General features: G+C 35.6%; 1 protein-coding gene and 1 non-coding gene across 2 annotated transcripts; both read left to right on the top strand.

Annotated features, from left to right (window-relative positions):
* Positions 1 to 16,428: 16,428 nt before the first annotated feature.
* Positions 16,429 to 20,036, top strand: LOC137734919 (L-3-cyanoalanine synthase 1, mitochondrial). Its single transcript, XM_068474246.1, has 10 exons — positions 16,429 to 16,706; positions 17,765 to 17,874; positions 18,006 to 18,063; positions 18,172 to 18,435; positions 18,616 to 18,753; positions 18,865 to 18,916; positions 19,044 to 19,123; positions 19,244 to 19,303; positions 19,381 to 19,461; positions 19,684 to 20,036. The coding sequence occupies exons 1-10, from the start codon at positions 16,524 to 16,526 to the stop codon at positions 19,786 to 19,788; spliced, it is 1,131 nt and encodes a 376-aa protein (XP_068330347.1). The 5' UTR covers positions 16,429 to 16,523; the 3' UTR covers positions 19,789 to 20,036.
* Positions 20,037 to 21,294: 1,258 nt separating this feature from the next.
* On the top strand, positions 21,295 to 21,383 carry TRNAY-GUA (transfer RNA tyrosine (anticodon GUA)). The gene is given in 2 exon segments: positions 21,295 to 21,331; positions 21,348 to 21,383. It is a non-coding gene; the product is annotated as a tRNA-Tyr (tRNA).
* The last annotated feature ends 871 nt before the right edge of the window (positions 21,384 to 22,254 follow it).

The following is a 22,254-nucleotide window of genomic DNA, read 5'->3' as shown; positions in this document are numbered from 1 at the left end:
GAGGTGTTTTTTTTTTTTTTTAATTTTTTTTAATATTGGAGGTATTTTTACATCACCTATAAATGAGACTTCAATAAAAAAATAGTAAAATTTGGACCTGTAAAATTACATTATTGCCTATCATTTTTTTTGTGTGATAGAAAATTAATTTGTCTTTTCCCTCTTTTTTGGTTGACAAAGAGGGTTTCATTAATTAGTAGAGATTAAGTAACATTAAACAATATGAAACAACATTAAATAACATTAACCAAGTTGTAGTTTTTAAATTTAATTTGTAGTTTTTAAATTTAAGTTGTAGTTTTTCAACATAAGTTGTAGTTTTTTAAATTTAAGTTGTTGTAGTTTTTAAATTTAAATAATAAATTATGTTTGGCCCTATGGCCCTTTGGCCCTCGGTTGGAGACGGTTTTTTGTGACAGGGCTAAAACAAGCCCTATGGCCCTTTGGCCCTCAGTTGGAGATGGAGGCAAATATGGCCATGTACTGTTCATTAAAATATTAAGGCTATCTCCAACCGAAGGGTCTATAGGGCCAGAGGGCCGAAAAATTTCTGAAAACCGTCTCCAACCGAGGGCTATGCCAGATGGCTCATGAGCTCCACAAAATCTGAAAGGGCCAAATGGCCAAAGGGTTGGCCCAATCCAGCCAGCCAACCAGCCTCGAGCTGGCCAGAAATGTGAGCATTCTTGTCGGATATAACCAATAAGAATATACATATTCCTGTCAGATATAACCGACAAGAATATACATATACCTTTTGGTTATATCCGACAGGAATGCTAGGCCAAATTTTCAAGTGCAACGGTTAGCTGACGTCAGGGAGCCGTTATTTTTGAAATTTTTTTTTTTTTTACAGTTTTATTATTTTTTTTTTATTTACAATTTTTTTTCTTATAACTTCAATTTTTTTTCCATAACTTCCTATAACTTCTATTTTACAAAATTTGTTTCATATGTTTTTTAAGAGTAAATTGTCGATTTACCCCCTGAACTTTTCTATTGGAAAATTAAGGACTCAAACTAATTTTTTTTTGCCAATTTGCCCTCTACCGTTAGTTTTTCATATATTCCATCCATATTTCTGTTAAGTGAGACCATGTGCACAACATATGAGGGTAGTTAAGTCATTTCACTCTTAAAAATGATTAAATAACTAAAAATAAATAAATAAAAACAAAACTTTCCCTCTATTTTTTCCCGCTGATTCCAATCCTCAATTTTATTTTTCCCTCTCATTCTTATGCATGAGAAATGATATATGGTGTTATTCTCTTCATAAGTAGCTAAGTTAGTCTTTTTCTTGAAGCATGTACTACCATTTTTATTTTCTCTAACAAATTAATAATTTGAGAAATGCTCATGGTGTTGTCTCCAAAGCAATGCATTAATATAAGAAACATGTTCATAATACTCATAAAAAAATGTTCAAGATAATTACATACTTTTCATAATGTCATAATAATCCCAATATAATTCCACAAAATGATCCCTAAGAAGTTGGAAAACATAACACCCTCAACCTTACTTAGCCATCAGAAATGAAAATAGGTTTAGTTACAAGATTCCAACTAAACAAGGAAGGCCATGGAAAGTGTAGTTGATCTCCACGTGTCATGTGCGTTTCGAGCAAAATGTTTGTGCTCTTGTTTTGATAACTAAAACCTTATTTTGCTTGTGTTTGGTTAAGTGGAATGCCCATATTTTGTAATTGAGATTCTATGGGTTATATACCTTATGGATGGTAAAATCTCTTACGTTTTCCAACTTCTTAAGGATCATTTTGTGAAATTGTATTGGGATTATTATGACATTATGAAAAGTATGTAATTATCTTGAGTATTTTTTATGAGTATTATGAGCATGTTTCTTATATTAATGCACTACTTTGGAGACAATAACACCATGAGCATTTGTCAAATTATTAATTTGTTAGAGAAAATAAAAATGGTAGTACATACTTCAAGAAAAAGACTAACTTAGTTACTTATGAAGACAATAACATCATATGTCATTTTATCATGCATAGGAATGAGAGGAAAAAATAAAATTGAGGATAGAAATTAGCGGGAAAATATAGAGGGAAAATTTTGTTTTTTTATTATCTATTTTCAGTTTTTTAATCATTTTTAAGAGTGAAATGACTTAACTACCCTCACATGTTGTGCACATGGTCTCACTTAATAGAAATATGGATAGAACATATGAAAAACTAACGGTAGAGGGTAAATCAGCTAACAAAATTAGTTTGAGTCCTTAATTTTCCAATAGAAAAGTTCAGGGGGGAAATCGAAGGCTAGGTGAAAGTTCAGGGGGTAAATCGACAATTTACTCTTTTTTTAAATTCTATTTTTTTCCTATGACTTCTAATTTTTTCTGGCGTCACTTAGCCGTTGGATTTGAATTTAAGTCATAAGTTTTAAATAATAAATTATGTTTGGCCCTCGGTTGGAGATGGTTTTTTGTGACAGGGCTAAAACGAGCCTTATGGCTCTTTGGCCCTCGGTTGGACATGGAGCCAAATACGGTCATGTACTGTTCATTAAAATATTAATATCTTGGAAGGCTAGAGGACTAAAACGAGCTCTCTAGCCAGCCCTCAGTTGGAGATGGCCTAATATCTTGAAGGGTCAAAGGGCTAAAACAAGTCATCTAGCCAACCTTCTGTTAGAGATAGCGTAAGGATCCTATGATCGTGACCGTTCATTGTCCATCATGCGATTAGAAATCATTTCAAAATTTAAAATTTAAATTAAATATAAATAGTACCTAACGAAACTGACCGCACGATGTATGATGAACGGTCACAATCACCAGATCCTTTTCTTAAACGAATGAGTGATATTCATTTTCATTCGTAAGTAAGAGCTTGTAGGTTTAAATCTTGTAAATGGTGAGTTTAATAGTGTTAAATAAGAGTTTTCTAATCAAACTTCCACTACACATTTACATTATGTTTAGATGAGGCAAATAGTCATTCAGTACTACGGTCTGGTGATATTCCTTTTCACTTGGAAGTGAAAGGTCTTAAGTTCGAATTTCGTAGATAACGAATTTGATACCAAATTAGGTTACCCATTGTTTTTATTCATAATATTTAGAATTTATGCTAGAAAATAAACTTGGAATTTGGGATCTCCAATTCCCAAATTTAGATTCTATATAAATAGGTGATATTTTTATAAATTTTTATGAGTGAGAGTTTAAAAATAACAAATGTATGTATTCAGACGCCATTGTTTTTTTAGGTTAACCAAACAGGAATTTGACAAATTCTAAAATAAGAAAATTTCATAATTTCAATTTCCGTCATTTTAAAATTCCTTAGTAAGGGGTGTTTTCAATCAATATTTTGAGGGATTTTAATTCTTTTAATGAATCCAATGGTGCATTTGTTGTACCGACATATCTCGGACTGGACTAACTTTAGGGACTAACCTGGACTACTTAGACTAACTTAGTGAAGCGTTTGATACATATTTAGTAATATTTTATTACTACTACTATCTTTTTTTTTTTCATTCTAGAAACCTCCCATTTCCATTCCCAATTCTTTTCCACTAATCCCCCTTTTTCTTCCTAATTTTGCTCTGTCTCTCTCTCTCTCTCTCTCTCTCTCTCTCTCTCTCTCTCTCTCTCTCTCTCTCTCTCTCTCTCTCTTCTAATTTTTCTTTGCCCCTCTCCCTTTTTCTCTTCGTCCCTCTCCCTCTTCATCTCCATCTCTTTCTTCCTATTTCTCTACATTCATCACCCTATTTTCTTCCTAATTTTTCTGGGACCCAATCAACAAATTAGAACCCAAATCAGAGTCTGGGTCACCTGGGTATTAATGGGTTTGCTTATCTGGCGTCAATTGTAACAGCCCGTACCGAAAATTTTAAAAGCGTACGCGTGAAAAGACGATTTTGCCCCTAGTGCGATTTCTTTACGTTTTATGGTTGTTTTTGGGTTTTTGTTGGCATGTTTTGGGCCACACACACACTCTCCCACACCCCACACCCCACACCCTTTCCCCTATCCCTGCACCCTGTCCTGAGTTCCTTTTCCTTCCCATTTTCCATTCAAACGTACGGACACACACCCAAAACCCATCAAATCTTCACAGATCGAAGAAACAAAGTACATATCCATGCTCGTGAGGTTCACTGAAGTCTAACCATACCCATTTCAGGTAAGAATACCTTCGTTTTCACGTCGAACTCGGGATACCCGATTTTGGGTACTGTTCATGCACACGTAATTTCTCATGTTTTTGGGAATTTCAAGCTTGTAGGAAGCTTGGTGAGGTCCTTAGGAGGCTCGGGGTGGTTCGTTTGAAGGTTTTGGACGTCGGGATCACAAGTTTCGAGGTTGGCCGGAGTTGGGGGTATTTTCCAGGCAAGATTTCGTGGATTTTAGCACTTAAAAGTGGTATGATCTTGTTCCCCTCGTTGTAAGCTTCAATTTGGTACCAATTTTGTGAAATTTGGTTGAAAAACGAAGAAGATAGGACGATTTAAAGTTTTCCCGATTTTCCGGCGCCGTCGCGACGCCGGAGCCTCGTTGGAGAAGACGATGGAATATTTCGTCAGTTTGGACGGAATATTTCTAACGCCGTTGACGGAATCCGTTAAAGTTAACGGAATATTCCTGACGGCGTTAACTGACGCCGTCAGCGTGCCAGGCACGTGCCTGCGCGTGGCCGTGCCTTGGCCGGCGCGTGGGGGCGCGTGCGACGGTGAAAAATTATTTTAAAAATATGGGGCTGATCCTGAGGTTGAGTAGATCACGTTGGTGTATTCATACACCCCATTTGAGCATTTTATGAGAAGTTATTTCTTAAGTTTGGTTATGTGCTTTAAAATTAACGTTTTTATAGTTGTTTCGCATATAGGTGAATCCTATCCCGAGGACGAGCGTGGTCACTCGAGGCAGGGGGGTTACGACCCTTCCACATACCAGTGAGTGGGCTTTTGGTTTTCCGTATATACATATATACTTATATTTTTCCCAGAAAGTGATTTAAACGTTTATTAGTTATATGCCATATATTATATTGCCATTGTTAGGCATGGTTAGTTGCATTTATATATGTGTGTGTATTGGTGCTGCGGACGCACAGGTAAGTGTAATTTATGTTTACATTCAGTAGTGATGTGATGCATTGAGAGCTCATAACCTACACCCCCGGTGTTAGTGCTCCCGCCCATAGTTGGGCACAGTCCTTCACGTGATGTTCACCTCCCGCACCACACGCTCAGCTTGGATCCAAGTTAGGTGCATAGTCCTGTCGTACAGACCACTTTAGGTGGTTCCGACTCGTAAGTGACCTGCGATTATTCGCCCAGCCTTCACGTGATCGTAGCATTTGAGCGTATATATATGTTACACCCAGGCCTGTCGTACAGACCACTTTAGGTGGTTCTGACTCGTGTGCAGGTCTAGTTAGTGAGATTGAGATTTAAGCTCTAGATTCAGCCGTACAGGTCACGTTAGGTGACTCCGGCTGACAGCTATATGTTATTGATGTGATATTACCTGAGCACTTGCATTTCATTTTGAGGTTTTGGCATAGCATATTCTTGAGCATTGGTATATATATCTATATATGTATTTTCTGGGAAGTATACAGGTTTTACGTCGAGGGGTTAGACTTATTTATTAAATGGTTTTCGAAAAGCTTTGTTTTTGCCCACTCACGCTTTTGTTTTGCGCCCCTCCAGGTTCTAGTTGGCTATCACGTTTGGTGGTTTCCCAGAGGATTTTCCCGGCATATCTGACAGACCATCACCAGCGTAGGACCACCTTCGGGTGTACTTTTGTTGCGTCGTTTTCTCCTGGACTGCATTAGGCTTATATGCTCTTAACTTAGCGTCACACTTACGCTTGCACTTGTTATTACTTTATGTAAAACCAGTTTTTATTTATTCGTATTACTATTTCCATTATTATTTTATTAGCTTCCGCACTGTACACATGGTTACGTCACTTCCACGTGACGGCCAGCATGCCCTGATCTCGATCGGGGTGTGTCATCAATGGCGAAGGTATGCGATCAAGGAGTTTGGACTAGGTGCACTATGATTAGAGCGACTACTGTGCATTTCAGAAGATAACGATTTTTGTAAATTTTTTTTTTTTTTTTGGTTTAGAATTTTAGATTTGGATCTAGTTTTGAAAATGGAAATACTGCATAGTTTTTTGTCTTTTTGTTTTGAATTTTGCAAGATCTGGGTTGGAAGTGGTAGATGAGAAGGGCGAAGCAGGGCATAGTTTGTATATAGGACTTGGTTTCCGAATCTTGTGAGGAAAAAATAGATGGGAGGGGCGAAGCAAGGAGGGACGAAGCAGGGAGGAGTTGGCTTAGCAGTCCGGCCAATTTCGGGTGGTCTCGCTAAAACCCTTTAGCGAAGTGCTTAGTCTCGTTTAGTCGGGGCGAGTCTTATTAAAACTTGTCCCGGTTTGTATCAAACACGGGACTAGACTGCCACTTAGTCCAATATAGTTTAGCGAATGCTAGTGAGTGCAAACAAACGCACCCTGAGTATATTCAATCGGAATTTTAAATGATTCTTTGAAATTTAAAGGGTATTCAATCAAGATTTTAACATAGTTTATTAAAATCCTTATAAATCCAAATGTATTTAATTATGATTTTAAATAAGTTTATGACATTTCAGGTCTATCCAATTAAAATTTGATTTAAAGAATTTAAACTCTTTATTGTAATTTAAGCATTCACAAATCTCATATCTCCCTTTGAGATTTCGAGACAATTAAATCAAAATTTTATATGAAATCTTTACAAACCAATCAAAAGGTGTAGTTAAATTAGGATTTGATAGTATTTTAATATTTAAAATCAAAGTGTAGTAAATTATGATTTTAAAGAGGATTTCAAACTCCTTTGAAATTAGGGGTGGACACAGTTTGGTTCGGTAAGGTTTTAAGTGAAACCGAAATCCAAACTTTTTGCGATGCTATTCGGTGTGGTTTCGAAGCCAAAATCAAAATGAAACCAAACTGTTTGGTTCGGCTTGGTGTGATTTCAAACAGTTTCGGTTCGGTTTTTAAGAAAAAATGTACGCAATTTAAAATATACACCTATCTATGTATAAAACGATCTCATTTTTCCACATAATACATTATAATTAACCAACCCACATGAGAATTCTTTTCTTTATTGCTTTCCCCACTCTCTCATGTACATTTGATCACATCAACAAAATGGTACAGGAGAATGAGATATAATCAACTAGCTTAGCCTAGCTAGCTAATTGCACAAATGATAGACTTCGTGAGCAGGAAGAAGCATCCAAATGGAGTGATATGGCTTATTATTTTATCAGAGGTTCATTTGCATTTTGATCACAGCAAGAATTCTCAGATGAGCTTGAGAGAGAGAAAGAGACGGATGAGGATTGAGAGATAATTTGACAGTATGTCAAATAGGGGTGGAAGGGGATAACATTTTAGTGTGGTTGAGGCCATACTAAATGTATGGACTCTAACAAACAACTTAAACATGACATGGTGTGGTTTTTAGTTTTGGTGTGGTTTTCAAAAATCAAAATCGAAACCAAACTGTTTTATATACTGCGGTTCGGTTTCAAAACCACAACCGTTTCAGAATTGCAAAACCGAATCGTTCAATGCGGTCCAATTTGGCTCATGTTTCAGTTTCGGTTTTCGATTACAAGTGTCCACCCCTATTTGAAATCAGAGAGTAGTCAAATTAAGATTTTAAGAAAGATAATGCTAGGAAGACTAAACTTTTAAACTAAATTTGTAAAAAAAATAATGTGGTATAGAAAGTAAGCATACTAATCAACTTAAGTAATTTTAAATTTAGTCTCCTTAACATTATTATTATTATTTTTTTTTTTCTTTCGGGTTTCGGTAAGGGAATATCAGGCAGGATTTTCTCCGTTCACATTGGCTTCATGTTGTACGGGCGTGTCCGAATGGGACAGTCACGGAAGGGGTTATGATGCTTCCGACTACTCGAAGTTGCTATAAGGTTTTGGGGTTACAGATTGCAACGTGGCAGCCATGGAAAATATACCTGCCGGGTGTGACAAGAAATTGTACTTCTTCTTTCTCTCTCTTTTTTTTTACTTTTTATTTCAGGTGGAACTGAAATTTCAAAAAGTAAAATAAAATTTCAAAGTTGGTTGTGGAAATAGATTCATTGAATTCATCAAAATCATTCAAAATAGAATTAGATACATAATCATTGAGTGAATGAGCAAGTGCTAATAAATTTTTAGAGAAATGTTCAAAGAATCTCTCAAAAGTGAGTTTTTTTTATGAACGCTCTGTTACGTCGTATTTTTAAGATAATATTTTATAATATTAATATGAAAATTAACGTTAAGTTACGACGTAGCAGAAAATCTATATAGAGTCCTAGTTTAAGAGAGTCTCCTTAACATTTCTCTAAAAACAAATTTGAACAAACGATATTATCTACACTGAAGGGTGGGAGAGTGGACTAAGTCTCACAATAGGTTAGCAATAATGTGATTCAATTTTCTTTGACGAAAAACGAATCTAAGACATATCACTTATCAATAAAGAAGAATATTACTTCACCGTTGTACTAAGGAATTGCATTTCTCTAAATTTTAATCATCCATCAGAAACTTGACAGTATTGGCTTACGGGTCAAAACAAATTTGATTGGCTTGATCATAGCAGCCGTATCAACTTTGCAAAATTATTTTTGCACGTTCGAAAACTTGGGAAATGATCATGACATGACACCTAACGAAAGTTGGAGACAATTTGTCAATTACATAATACTAGGTTTGATTAAGTACAATGGTTATCAAATTCACTATATTAATTAATCATTTTGCTTAAATCACGTCATTTCACGTGTGAAAAAGGAGAAGCAATTTGGCTTTTTGATGTAGCACAATTTTTCACATCTTTACAATCCCTATTATATGTAAGCTGATTTTTCTAACTTAACATACGGACAATACATATTAGGTGACGTAAAACACGGATGACGTGAAACACAGCTTTACAAAACCCTATTATATTAATTAACATGCTATAATACTACGAAAGAAATTAAAATTTCACCCTAACACATATATAAGAAGTTGCCAACTCGTTGTAAGCCCCCAATAAAGTTGCCTAAAATTTTCGTATGGGGCAACCTTTTACATCCTCAAATCCAACTCAAAACCAATTGATAATGCATGAATAGGTCAAAGATCATTTAAGCTATTAGGTAAGGGTTTAGTTCCCTTGTTTGGGAATCACACTCGACATGTTTTCTCTCATGTGTAGGGTTATTTAAGTTCAACACGTAAAACACATTGGTTGTGGAAGTACATGGATAGCATCAACAAATAACATATTATAACGTAAGCATCTAACTTGGTACTAAATCAGAAAGAAAGAGAGAAATAAATTTTAATTATCAATGTGAGAGATTCACACTCTCAACAGAACATGTCCTTTTTTTTTTTACGTCAACCTCCAAAAACAAAACAAACATTTCTCTTTGCTTAGTTTTATTTTTCTTTTTTTATTTTAACGATGAAATTAATAATTCATGAAAATGATAAGAACTAATTCAAATGTGAGCAAAAAATAGTTGGTAAATACCTAAAAAAAATCCTTTTTGAATGTTGATGTAGCTTTATAAGTTATAACATGCTTTGTTCTTCTGCGCGATGCACATATAATTGCTTGTCTAACCAAAGTCACTTTTATATACATTATACAAAACACTATCACACCACATGCGAAATAGCATCTTAAAAACAATGACTCATCGGCAATTCGGCATTTAAACTCAGTAGCCACAGAAGAGAGAGAAGAAGACAAAGGCAGTTTGCCACATACTGGCTCCATTTGTCGGGAAGAGCCATTTCCTTTTGGCTCCTCAAATCTTCAAGAGTGCTTTTAGGTTTACGTGTTTGAATTGTGGTGCATTGCATTTGTAGTAGGTCGCTTTAAAGTCCAAATGTTTTTTTTTTTTTTTTTTTTTTGAGAGAACTGGAAATATCATTACCATGGCTGAAGTTAAAGGGGAACAAAGAGCCACAAGGGTCTAACAACAACGGACCAAATTACAGAGAAAAAGGAAAGCAAACAAGACGCAGAGCACACCTCCGCGTTCCCCTCTACAACCTCCTAAAACTACCTATTAGTTTGGAGGACAACGAAGTCCATCCTTGTTCAAAACACCAACAAACAAAGATGGGGGCGTTGAACCCAAACTAAATCGCACATCTCCGTACCCGTGTGTGACACTATGAAATTCACCGTTCCACTGGTTGACCTTAGACCCGAAAGACCAGTCGCAGGCAAGGAAGGAAGTTCGTTTGGTATGTCGATTGCAAATGAAAAGAAAGCTATTTTTAGTTGAAAGAATGAAAAGAAAGGTTAAAGAAAAAGGATAGTCAAACTGTATTTGACATGTTAGACCATCTTCAAAAGAAATGTTAAATTATAATTGATGGTTGATGTGATAATTTGATGTCATATTTTGTACTTCTCTAACCGAATAGTCAAATTTATTGTCTTATTAAAATAGAGCTTTAAATGGTTGTAATTATTAAAAGAAATGTTGCAACAAAATTTTTATTGGTTGAAATGTTAGTGAAATAAGAGACCCACCATTAAAATTAATTAAAAATAAATTTGACATTGATGTCAAATTTGACTCCTAATCACAAAACCTTAAAATCCAGTCAACAAATAACACTTTAGTTGAAATTATTTTTATGTCAAATATACACAATGACATTCCACCTAGGATTTTGATATTTCCTTTAGAGATGCTTTTAAAAGAGTCATTTTACAATGGTAGGCAATGTTGTCACTTTGATTTTGAGCACCAAAAACAAAATATAACAAATAAAAAAAATTGAAATGAAATGGTTATCAAAATAATTATAAATAAAAGGGGAAACTTTTCTATAAGTCCATTTTTTTTTAATCAATATGAGGAATAGTCCAGCTCCTTAAAATAATTTCAATCCCTTAAATTGAGGATTATTTTATTAAATAAGATTTATTATAAAAATGAATTTCGTTATAATTATTTCTTTTTTTTTGTTGTTATTTTTTGTTCTTCTGTTCCAAACCATATTTATAAATCTTTTTATAATCAACTTATATCATAGGTTAATTGTATTTACTTACCTATATGAAAGATTCATATTTATAATTAACATGTATCACTGCTTAATGTATCTTACTTGTAGGTATAATATTTTTGTATTTTGTAGTTAGGTTTCATATCTCGCTTATAGGTAAAATATAAAAATGCTAGGAAGTCACACGAGAACTTTCCGGGCTCGACTTCGCTGTAGCACGATATTGTCCGCTTTGAGCCCCGACCACTCCCTCATGGTTTTGTTTATGGGAACTTACACGAGAACTTCCCAGTGGATCACCTATCCTAGTATTGCTCTTACGCGAACTCACTTAACTTCGGGGTTCCGATGGAACCCGAAGCCAGTGAGTTCCCAAAAAGCCTCATGCTAGATAGAGATGGGAATATACATATAAAGCTTACAGGATCCACTCCCCTGGGCGATGTGGGATGTTATAATCTACCCCGCTTAGGGGCCCAACGTCCTCGTTGGCACACATCCAGTCAGCATATTGGCTCTGATACCAAATTGACACATCCTGGCCCGGGCCCCCACCACATCCCGAGCTCGACTCCACTATAGCACGATATTGTCCGCTTTAGGCCCCGATCATGCCCTCACGGTTTTGTTTCTAGGAACTCACACGAGAACTTCCCAGTGGGTCACCCATCTTAGGATTGCTCTCGCGCAAATTTGCTTAACTTCGGGGTTCCGATGGAACATGAAACCAATGAGTTCCCAAAATGCCTCGTGCTAGGTAGAGATGAGAATATACATATAAGGCTTACAGGATCCACTCCCTTAGGCGATGTGGGATGTTACAATCCATTCCCCTTAGGAGCTCAATGTCTTCGTCGGCACACTTCCGGTCAGTATATTGGCTCTGATACCAAATTAACACATCTCAGCCCTGGCCCCCACCACATCCCGGGCTCGACTCCACCATAGCACGATATCGTCCGCTTTGGGCCTCGATCATGCCATCACGGTTTTGTTTCTGGGAACTCAAAATAGAACTTCCCAGTGGGTCACCCATCCTGGGATTGCTCTCGCGCGAACTTTCTTAACTTCGAAGTTTCGATGGAACCCGAAGCCAGTGAGTTCCCAAAAGGCCTTGTGCTAAATAGAGATGGGAATATACACATAAGGCTTACAGGATCCACTTCGTGGGACGATGTGGGATGTTACAAGTACCATATGGTATCAATTGATGACAATAATGTGTATATGTCATGCCAATTAATGAATTTATCTCATTAGATATTAGTTGTATGCATCACTTACCACATTAAATTGAGCATCGTGATATGCTACTTGATTCGACTCCTTAATCTACATTATGTGGTATATTTCAAAATATTAAAAATAAAGAAAATGCTAGCTACCTTTTTTATTTGTCTTCTTCTTTTTACCTTTCTCATTCATTGTTTGCAATGTATACTTTTCAACAATTTAGCCCAAAGCCCTTAATATCTTGAAAACTTATATTTGCTTTTTTCCCGTTGCCCTTAGTAAATGTGATAACCAAACTAATAGTTAACATATATTTTTCAAAAATAAAATAAAATAATTCTCTCCCACACCGCATGAATCACTATCCATTTTCTCACCGGTCACCACTGGTGGCAAACTGGCAATCAGCCATGAAACCTTTGCTCAACCTATTCGCCTTCTTCACCAAATACATCTCCAATGCTATTTGGGGGTGTTTATCATGCTTGACCAAACCTGCAGAAGCACTCGCAAATGACAAAATGTAGGGGTGGACACTTAGAACCGAAAACATAGATCAAATCGAACTTCACCGAACGGTTCAAATTTTGTGATTTTAAAACAGTTTCGTTTTGCAACCGAATTGTAGTCTGCATAAACAGTTTGGTTTCGGTTTTGAACATCTGAAACCAAACTGCAATGCAAAAATTAAAATATGTTTAATTTAATACCAGTAATAGGTGTTTCATCAATATTAGGCACATCAAATTCAATTTACTTAACAAATTATACAAATACGATCTTCTACTGAACTATTTTTGAACCTGTGAACTGCACTTCACCTCATTGTTCATGACCAGTAATAGAAGCTACATTATTCATGGCCAACGTAGCTTCCTATGCTTGTAAGCCATTGTGAACTGCTTCGAAAATGTGCAAATGTGGATAAAACAGAAATAAAGCTACATTGTTCATGGCCAGTGAACTGTAAAGATAATTGTTAACATTCAAATTTGGGAGGTTAATAAAGACTAGTGTGGTCAGCACTTGGTAGGCTCGGGTTTGAAACAATAAAATCTTTGACAACAAAGTTCAAGTGGTCCACCCCTAAAAACTGGGATACATTCATTGAGATGCTCAAATATATTGAATAAAGGTTACAAGAAGTGCCCAATATAGTCAAAACTTCCATTTTTCTCTTGTGTCTGACCCATTATAAAAGGTATTATTCCCTCTTTTATAGGCCATCAATGAGCCTCAAAATTCTTTTGGCTCGAATTACTCCATAGTTCTCACATTTAACTAATCAAGTACGTTGACATGACTTGCTAATTACTCTTGCATTCTTTTATTCTCTTTACGCCTTCTCCGTCTGCTAGCCCATCGGGGCCATCAAACAAGGCCTTGTCTTTCATTGTTTTGCTTGTCATAATACTTGGAGGAGTGTGTATGACAACTTAGCATAGGATATACTTAGGCTTGCTTGGTAGGAAACACAACAAATTGTATGTGTTTCCCACAGAAGGCACCAAACTACTAATGCTCAAATTTGGGAGGTTAACAAAGATAAGTGTGGTCGGCCCTTGGTGGGCTCGGAGTAGAAATAATAACTTTGACAATAAGGTTTAAGTGATTAACCCCTAAAATTGTGCTACATTCACTGAGGTGCTCAAATATATTGAATAGAGGTTACAAGAAGTGTTTGGTATAGTCTAATCTTCATTTTTTTTGTTGTGCCCCACTCATTATAAGAGGTACTCATCCCTCTTATATAGGCCTTCAATGAGCCCAAAAGTCTCTAGGCTTAAGTAACTTCACCGGTTTCGCATTTAATGAACCAAGTAAATAGACATGACTTGCTAGCTACTCATCCATCCTCTAGTTGACATATGGTAGTGAAGTGACGTTTGTTCAATCTAAATGCATGTTTTTTGGGCCAACGTGTATCGAGCGCCTTGCTCGACCTTGAGGTTTGAGGAACCCCATGCCCGAGTGCCTGATCTAATAGCCTTTAGGCTTCTGCTCACGTTGATGGCAACACGTGGCCTGAGGTTGCTGTTTGAGTAAGTCTGCTTCTGGAACTTGGTGCTATAAATTTGTCAGTATGGCAACTTGTCGCCAACGGTCAGGAAGTGCTCGGCTTTTTTGCTACCAAGCAAACCAGAACGTTGAGCGGTCATCCGTAACGCTCATAGTGGCTCTTTTTAATCCCGTTGGGTCTTGGTTTTTCTTTCTTTCTTTTGTTAGGCCTGAGTCTTCCTTTCTTCCTTTGAGCCTTAGTCTTCATTTCTTCCTTTGTGCCTTTACTGGACCTCTCATGCCTGTACGATTTATAGGAGTCAAAAAGGACTCTGCATTAATAGAATTTTAACTTCATACATTCATATTTTGAAGAAATGAAATAATTTAAAGAATTCAACTAATCTTAAAATCATACACATAAATAATTTAATGCAAAAACAACTTAATTAGAAGCGTTATTAAATCTATATAAAAAAAGTGATTAAGTTATATTAATTATTCGCGTTGGTGCGATAAATCTAGAAGGAGAAACTATTTTTGTCCCTGAGCCTATGACATTGAGGGTGTTTGAAGTATGTAAGACAAAAAGGATTTTCACATATTATGGTGAAAGGTGATTATAGGTTGGTCATTCAATCGGTGCAAGGCGTATGTGATGTTTCCTAGAGCTTGAAATGAATCATTGAAGATATCCAGTGGCTTGATACCAAGTTTACTATTAGCTGGAACTATGTTTGTTGGGAAGCGAAATTTTTTGTTGTGCTATAGCACACTAAGGTCTCTCCTTAATTTGTTTTTCCATTTAGGAGCATTGTATTCCGACTCAATGATTTAATGTTAATTGTATTAGAAACAGTTGTATTAGAGGTTTCTATTTCTTGTTTAATGGAGGTGGATTGTCTGCCCTCCCATTTCCATACTCTCCCTATGCCCTCTTGTTTGTGTTGTCACGGTTAAGTTACGTCAACATTTTATATTCCTATTACTTTTTGTTTTATTATTTCTATAAAAAAATTAATACAAAATGTCGACGTGGCTTAACCGTGACCACACATCACAGGAGGGCATGAGGAGAGTATGGAAATGGGAGGGCATGCAATCCACCTCTCTTGTTTAATACCCTTTTTTGAAGAAAAATGTACTAAACCATAAACAAACACTACAAAGTACAAGTGCCGCATGAAAAAGAGTATTGATATTATTAACACAATTTTATATCAAATTTCTTTACCATGTGACAGATAAGTTAGATAAGTTACATTATTTAATTTCAATCTTTTTATTAATTAAAACACTTAAATAATCTTAGGTGGCACAATAAGACTCCTCGTATACCACAATCATCATTTAATTAACAATCTTTTTATTAATTATTGATTAACATTTTGAAATTAAATGTTAATTAATTTAGATGATGTGACTGTCCAGATTAGATGTTACCTAAGGTGATATACAATTGTGATACAAAAATATGGTAAAAATAACATTATTGCATGAAAAATGAAAAATGAAAAATGCGATTTTCATGAGATAACCAAAACGGAGTAGGATTTTCTCCCCTCTTTTTTTCCTTCTCATTTCCTTCCCTCCTATTTGAATGGTCACGGTTAAATCACATTAATATCTTATATTAATTTTTTATAAAAAGAGAAAGATAAAATAGAAAATGTGAGATACAGAGATGAAAGAGGATGGAAAGAAGATGGGAGAGAATTATAATCCAATCAAAACCAAACCAATTAAAGCCAACAGTCATGTGGGCGCCACTCTCCACTGCACTCATAGAGATTCGTATCATTTTATATCCATATATAATGTCATCATCTTCGTTCAATTTGAAACTAATGAAAATATCTTGAAAATTTTGAGTTTTAATAATAAGGATAAAATAAAAGGTAAAATAAATAACACCAAATTTAACTTTTTAATGTAAAAATATAATTTTTCGTTAAAATAACAGTACGCGCCTTTCTTTAAAACTCCTATTATCCAACCATTGTCTCTTCCTCCCAAAAACTTTATAAAACGGCTCCTCTCTCTCTTCTTTACAAATCAAAACCCACACCCCACCCAACAAAAAAAACTTAATTTCTACTTGACTTGAGTTTATATCTATATACATATACATATATATATATATATATATATATCCATCAGTACTTGGCAGCACAGTAGTACTAGCTACCACCAATGGCGGCTTTAAGGAGCTTTCTGAAGAAAAGGTCCTCTGTGCTCTGCAATGGAGCCTTGAGACGGAAACTGTTCTCCACCGAGGTGTCGCAACCCCTCACTGATTCTCCATCTTTTGCTCAGAGAATCAGAAATCTCCCCAAGGATCTTCCTGGCACCCAAATCAAAACCCAAGTTTCCCAAGTACCTTTCTCTCTCTCTCTCTCTCTCTCTCTCTCTCTCTCTTCTAGAAATTTCATTAATTTTTTGGTAGACTGGAAATGTTTAATTGCATGATTTGTTAATATTTTCAGATTCCGTTTTTGGTAGTATTTGGTAATAATCAATCCAGTTCATTATTTATATGTTTACGTAGAAATGTTCTTTTGGTCACCAGGTGACTTAAATCATCAAGATGGAGTGTAATTATATATGTTTCTAGCGTTTTAATCTTAACTCTTGATATCAAGTGTAATAGTGAGTAACTATGAATATTTCAGCATCGAGTGCTCTTTCAAAAAGCTTTGATTTTATCAAAAAATTCGATGTTCTTTTAATAAAAATGTCTCTTGTAAAAGTGCATTTTTTTAGGCAAAACTTTTTTCTGTATTTTAAATGAAAAGATCGAAACATATACGTAAGTGAGACGTTTTAGGTTTGATTCTCATCAAATGCGAACTTGAACCATATTATTGCTAGCCTATTGCAAGGCTTAGCCCACACCCCACCCCCTTGTCGTAGATAATATCGTTTGTTCAAAAAACCCATGTATTGTTTCTTTTTCCAATGAAAGAGACTTGACTGTATAGATCTGTGTAACTGATTTGTGTTTAATTTAAATGATTTGGGGTGTGCAAGTTACTAGCTGAGGTAAAATGATCATGTAGTTTATACATCGGTATGTACTTATGCAGATAGCCATGAATTTAGGCACTGTAATCAGTGGAAAAGAAATCAAAGAAGAGGTGTCCTATCCTAGGACATTCGTCAACTCCCATTAATTTCTTGTACAAAATTGTCACTTGCGTGACACGCTGGACTGGGAAAGGTAAATTTGATGTATTAAGTACGAGAAGTTAACAGAAGTTGATGAATGTTCTTGGATTGGATAAATCTGCAAACCATACGGACCAAATTCCACGCAGCTGAAAATATAGCAACGGAAATGGAACTTTAAAAACTATAGGGACTAAAAACTTGTCTTAGCCTGTGTTCGTTCTTCTTCTTGCCTTTTCATTGATAATATTTTTGCCATATTTCAGCTCATTGGTAGAACTCCCATTGTTTATCTTAACAAAGTCACTGAGGGATGTGGAGCTTATATTGCCGTCAAGCAAGAGATGTTCCAACCCACCTCTAGCATCAAGGACAGGTAAATTGTTACTTCAGAGAATCACCAGCACGAGAAATATAAATCCTTACTGCTTAATGCTGTTTTTTGTATATACACATTAATTGCCGAGTACAGATCAATGGAAATTTGTTTGCTTAATTTTGGTGCAGACCAGCACTTTCTATGATCAACGACGCAGAAGAGAAGGGCTTGATAACTCCTGGGGAGGTTAGCTGAAGATTTCTCTTTGCTATCATTTTCCGGTTAACAGCATGTGTTTGTCTTGCATTACAGTTTCAGATTTTCCTAATTACTATTGTGTAAATTTTGCATCAGACAACACTGATTGAACCAACATCAGGAAATATGGGAATCAGCATGGCGTTTATGGCAGCCATGAGAGGGTATAAAATGGTTTTAACTATGCCATCTTACACAAGCTTGGAGAGAAGGGTGTGTATGAGATGCTTTGGAGCTGATTTGATTCTCACTGATCCAACCAAGGGGATGGGAGGAACTGTTAAGAAGGCGTATGATCTTCTGGAATCCACACCCAATGCCTATATGCTGCAACAATTCTCAAATCCCGCCAATACTAAGGTATCAATCTTTTTTTAGTTCTGGATTTATTTTATTTGTTTTGACTTTCAAGTTTGTCTTGCATTTGCTTATGCTGTGTGCTTTGACTTAACTTGATCAAATGTTGCACCAGTCTATCATTATGCTATGTATGATCACAAAATTGATGGTGGATATAAGACTAAAATCGGAAAAAAACAGGTACATTTTGAAACTACAGGCCCTGAGATATGGGAGGATACCAACGGACAGGTTGACATCTTTGTAATGGGAATCGGTAGCGGAGGCACTGTCTCTGGGGTCGGGCAGTATCTCAAATCTAAAAATCCTAATGTTCAGGTAATGACATATAAGCTATTATCTTGCCAATATGTTCATGCGTTTTGTGACATGCTGTTATATTTTGTGTTTATTCCCATAGTAATGTTGAATCTCTTGCAATCATGGTAGATATATGGAGTGGAGCCTGCTGAAAGTAATGTGCTGAATGGCGGTAAACCAGGTATAGTATCGCTCAACCTTTATGGTTCCGAAGTTAACCTTGATGATTACCAGCCTAGACATCTCGTGAAGAAAATCACGTCCGTCATTGTATTTTTGGAAGTTTATAAAACAGTCCTTGGTAATAGGTCCTCATTCAATCATGGGCAATGGGGTTGGGTTCAAACCAGATATATTGGACTTGGATATGTTGGAAAGAGTTATTGAGGCAAGTACCAAATTTGACGATTTTTTGTTATGAGGAATCGAACTTGTTAAAAAAGACGGAAGTTTTTGTGTTTGTATTTTGAGTCGTCGTTTTTACTAAGTTTCATTTCTTATTTTGTAGGTTACTAGTGAAGATGCAGTAAACATGGCAAGACAATTGGCATTGAAAGAAGGGCTTATGGTAAACATTCAATGACTAAAAATCACGTTGTACAGATTGAAACATATTCACTTATGTCATCCTTCCGATTCATGCAGGTCGGAATATCGTCTGGAGCCAACACTGTGGCAGCAATGGAGCTTGCTAAAAAGCCAGAAAACAAAGGCAAACTCATTGTGGTAAGAGCGACTTATCTTTCGGTTTTTCCTTTATGCAAGATCAAAGTTAATAAAATATCCTGCTAACATTTTAAGAGACGGATTGATCACGAAAATAAATAGCAAGGATTAGCCTTTCTATGTTGTCGTGGTTCCTCACGTACATTTTGAATTCTTGACATGCGATCTGATATACGAAACATCTTGGCTCTTTGTGATCATTTGCTTCTGTTTGTTTTCCAGACTGTTCACCCGAGCTTTGGGGAGCGATACTTGTCATCCGTTCTATTTCAAGAGCTGAGGCAGGAAGCCGAAAACATGCAACCAGTTGCCGTCGACTATCCTTAAGTACTCTAAGGCTCTCTGTGACATGCAAAACCATCAATGGACGCGTTGACGTCTGTTGCAGTGATATGAGGCCGTGTACCTTAAAATAAGTTTTTGTGCTTAGAACATTGTCTGCAATAAGGAATTTACATTTCTTGTGAAACTTGTGTTGTGAATCTGTGATGGTGTAATGTAATCCAGTTCATTTTTGGTTCTGCAGAGCGTATATGTACACAGATAACCTTGGGAATTTATCTTCTTCTTTTTTATTTTTTTTATTTTTATTTTTTTTAACAAACGATATTATCTATACTAAGAGAGAGCAGGTGAGCTTAACCTCATAATAGGTTAGTAATAATGTGGTTCAACTTTACCTTTGGCCATAATCGAACATAAGACCTCTTACTTGCAAGTGTAGAGGAATACCACTGGACTGTAGTACTAATATCTCTCACTTACAGTTTGGTTCGGGTTTGACCCCTTTTTTGGTCCATCTTTGGGTTTCTCAGTTCATCAGCTATTACATCCACACCTACTTCTAATTACCATGACTTAAATATGAATTTTGTCGACTTTGCGCAGTCTAAGACACAAAATTAGTCTACAAACTAGTTATTAGTCTAATAGTAATTATTTTCCCTTAACTAATTATAAGTTTGATAGTATTTATTTTCTTGACGTTGAAAGAGATTTCAAGTTTAAATCTTAATTTATGAATGGAAAAAAAAAAGAAAAAAAAAAAGAAAAACACAAATTCAAGACAAATCCATGCAACTGTAACGCATCGAGGATGAACAACATTGCAGACAACAAACTTTGCTCAAACGCAATGTGCACAAATATCATTCGAATTAAAACTAGCTAATTTACCACACATTTCACTTTTATTGTGTATGTACCTACCTTTTGTCACTCTTTTAAAATTCATCAAAATGCATTATGTATTGCGCACACATGCACTTTTTCATGTTTATTATTGACACTCCGCCCATAAACGACTTGGGGGTAAAAAAAATGTGTTGCTTACAACTTGTCTTCAACAAAGTGGAACATATGTTTTCTGAGCTTTAATCAAATAAATTACGAATCTAAATCGTCTAGGAGATCTATTAAGTTACAAATTTGCTCTTGAATATTTGTTTGAGTGGTATTTACGCAAAGAGTAATGTTACGGAGATTAAAAATTTTAAACCAAATGATGTGTCACTAATAAGAAATAAACAAGTTAATCGACACTTAATTAATAATCCAATCATATACAATCACATCATTAAATTTGCAAATTTAATTTAAAAATTTTGATTTCTCTAACATTACTTTTATGCAAAGTTCTTATAATCCAGATAAAAATGAGTTAATCACATATTAAATTACAATTTTAGCAAATTTAAATATTAATGTCAGCTCAGCTATTTGGAAAAAGACAGCGACAACCTAGGACTAGGACGTATGAAAAGCAGACTGAAATGATTAATTTATGATAGAGAAGAAAAGATTATATAAATTAAATTGGCCGCATGTCATCATCCGACCTTAGCTCAGTTGGTAGAGCGGAGGACTGTAGTTGCAAGTAGCAGATAATCCTTAGGTCGCTGGTTCGAATCCGGCAGGTCGGATTCTTTTTTGTTTTTAATATTTTGGGAATTTTGGATTTTACCACGACACCCTATCCCGATCCGTCCCTCTCTTCCCTCTCTCTACCGTCGCTATACAAATTTTCCTTCAACATTTTTGTCCAGGCAAAGATAGTTCGTCTCAAAATTGAAGTAATATAAGGGGATTAAACGCGTTCAAGATGTTGTTGAATCAAATTTTCTCTTTGCAAGTAAAGGTCACAACACAAATCTCTTCAACTCTATTCGGCCCTCGGGTGTCCCTCTTCCTAGGGGACAGTTCAAAAATTAGTGCTTGCATTCTCGATGCAAGTATTAAAAAAAAGAAAGTCACTTAGGCTTAATATTATTCCACCGTTTAGCATCCTTACAATAAATAATAAGATGTTATTCGTTTAGTTGTCAGTATATCGTTTGATTACAACAACAAGGTGTATACAAAAACACCAAAATCTTCAAAATGTGCAACTATACTTTGCACATCATGAAACAACCCACTATTTTTACTTAAAGTGAAATAAAGGAATAGGAAGATATGGCACTGTAAATACTTAATTTTAACCGAAGAAAACTTTGTCATCCACATGCGTGCTAACCGAAGGTGTTACAATGTTGGGGTACGTGGCGGATCGAGAAAGGTTGTCAAGGACTCAGGAACATAGTTTAATTTGTTACAACATTTGTTATGGTTAGTTTTTATTTAAAGAAAATAAATCATAAAATAAAATTTTATATAAACTGCCAAATCATATGGACTCATGAAGTTCATTGGCTTAAATTCTTTTACATTTTTTTTCTTTAGTGATTGGAGGTTTGTCTTTTTGCTACGATCGAATTTCGGGTGCACAAAATAGAATACCTTTCTTGCCCTTGA

This window comes from Pyrus communis, chromosome 5 (assembly GCF_963583255.1).
Source record: "Pyrus communis chromosome 5, drPyrComm1.1, whole genome shotgun sequence".
NCBI lineage: Eukaryota > Viridiplantae > Streptophyta > Magnoliopsida > Rosales > Rosaceae > Pyrus > Pyrus communis.
This window is presented reverse-complemented; position numbering and strand designations above follow the sequence as displayed.

What these genes read in the sequence shown, in the direction of transcription:
- LOC137734919 (XM_068474246.1), top strand. Translation starts at nt 16,524, where the DNA reads ATGGCGGCTTTAAGGAGCTTTCTGAAGAAAAGGTCCTCTGTGCTCTGC. An exon ending in ACCTCTAGCATCAAGGACAG is followed by an intron (nt 17,875 to 18,005) that starts GTAAATTGTTAC and finishes ATTTTGGTGCAG; the next exon opens with ACCAGCACTTTCTATGATCA. An exon ending in TGTTGGAAAGAGTTATTGAG is followed by an intron (nt 19,124 to 19,243) that starts GCAAGTACCAAA and finishes CTTATTTTGTAG; the next exon opens with GTTACTAGTGAAGATGCAGT.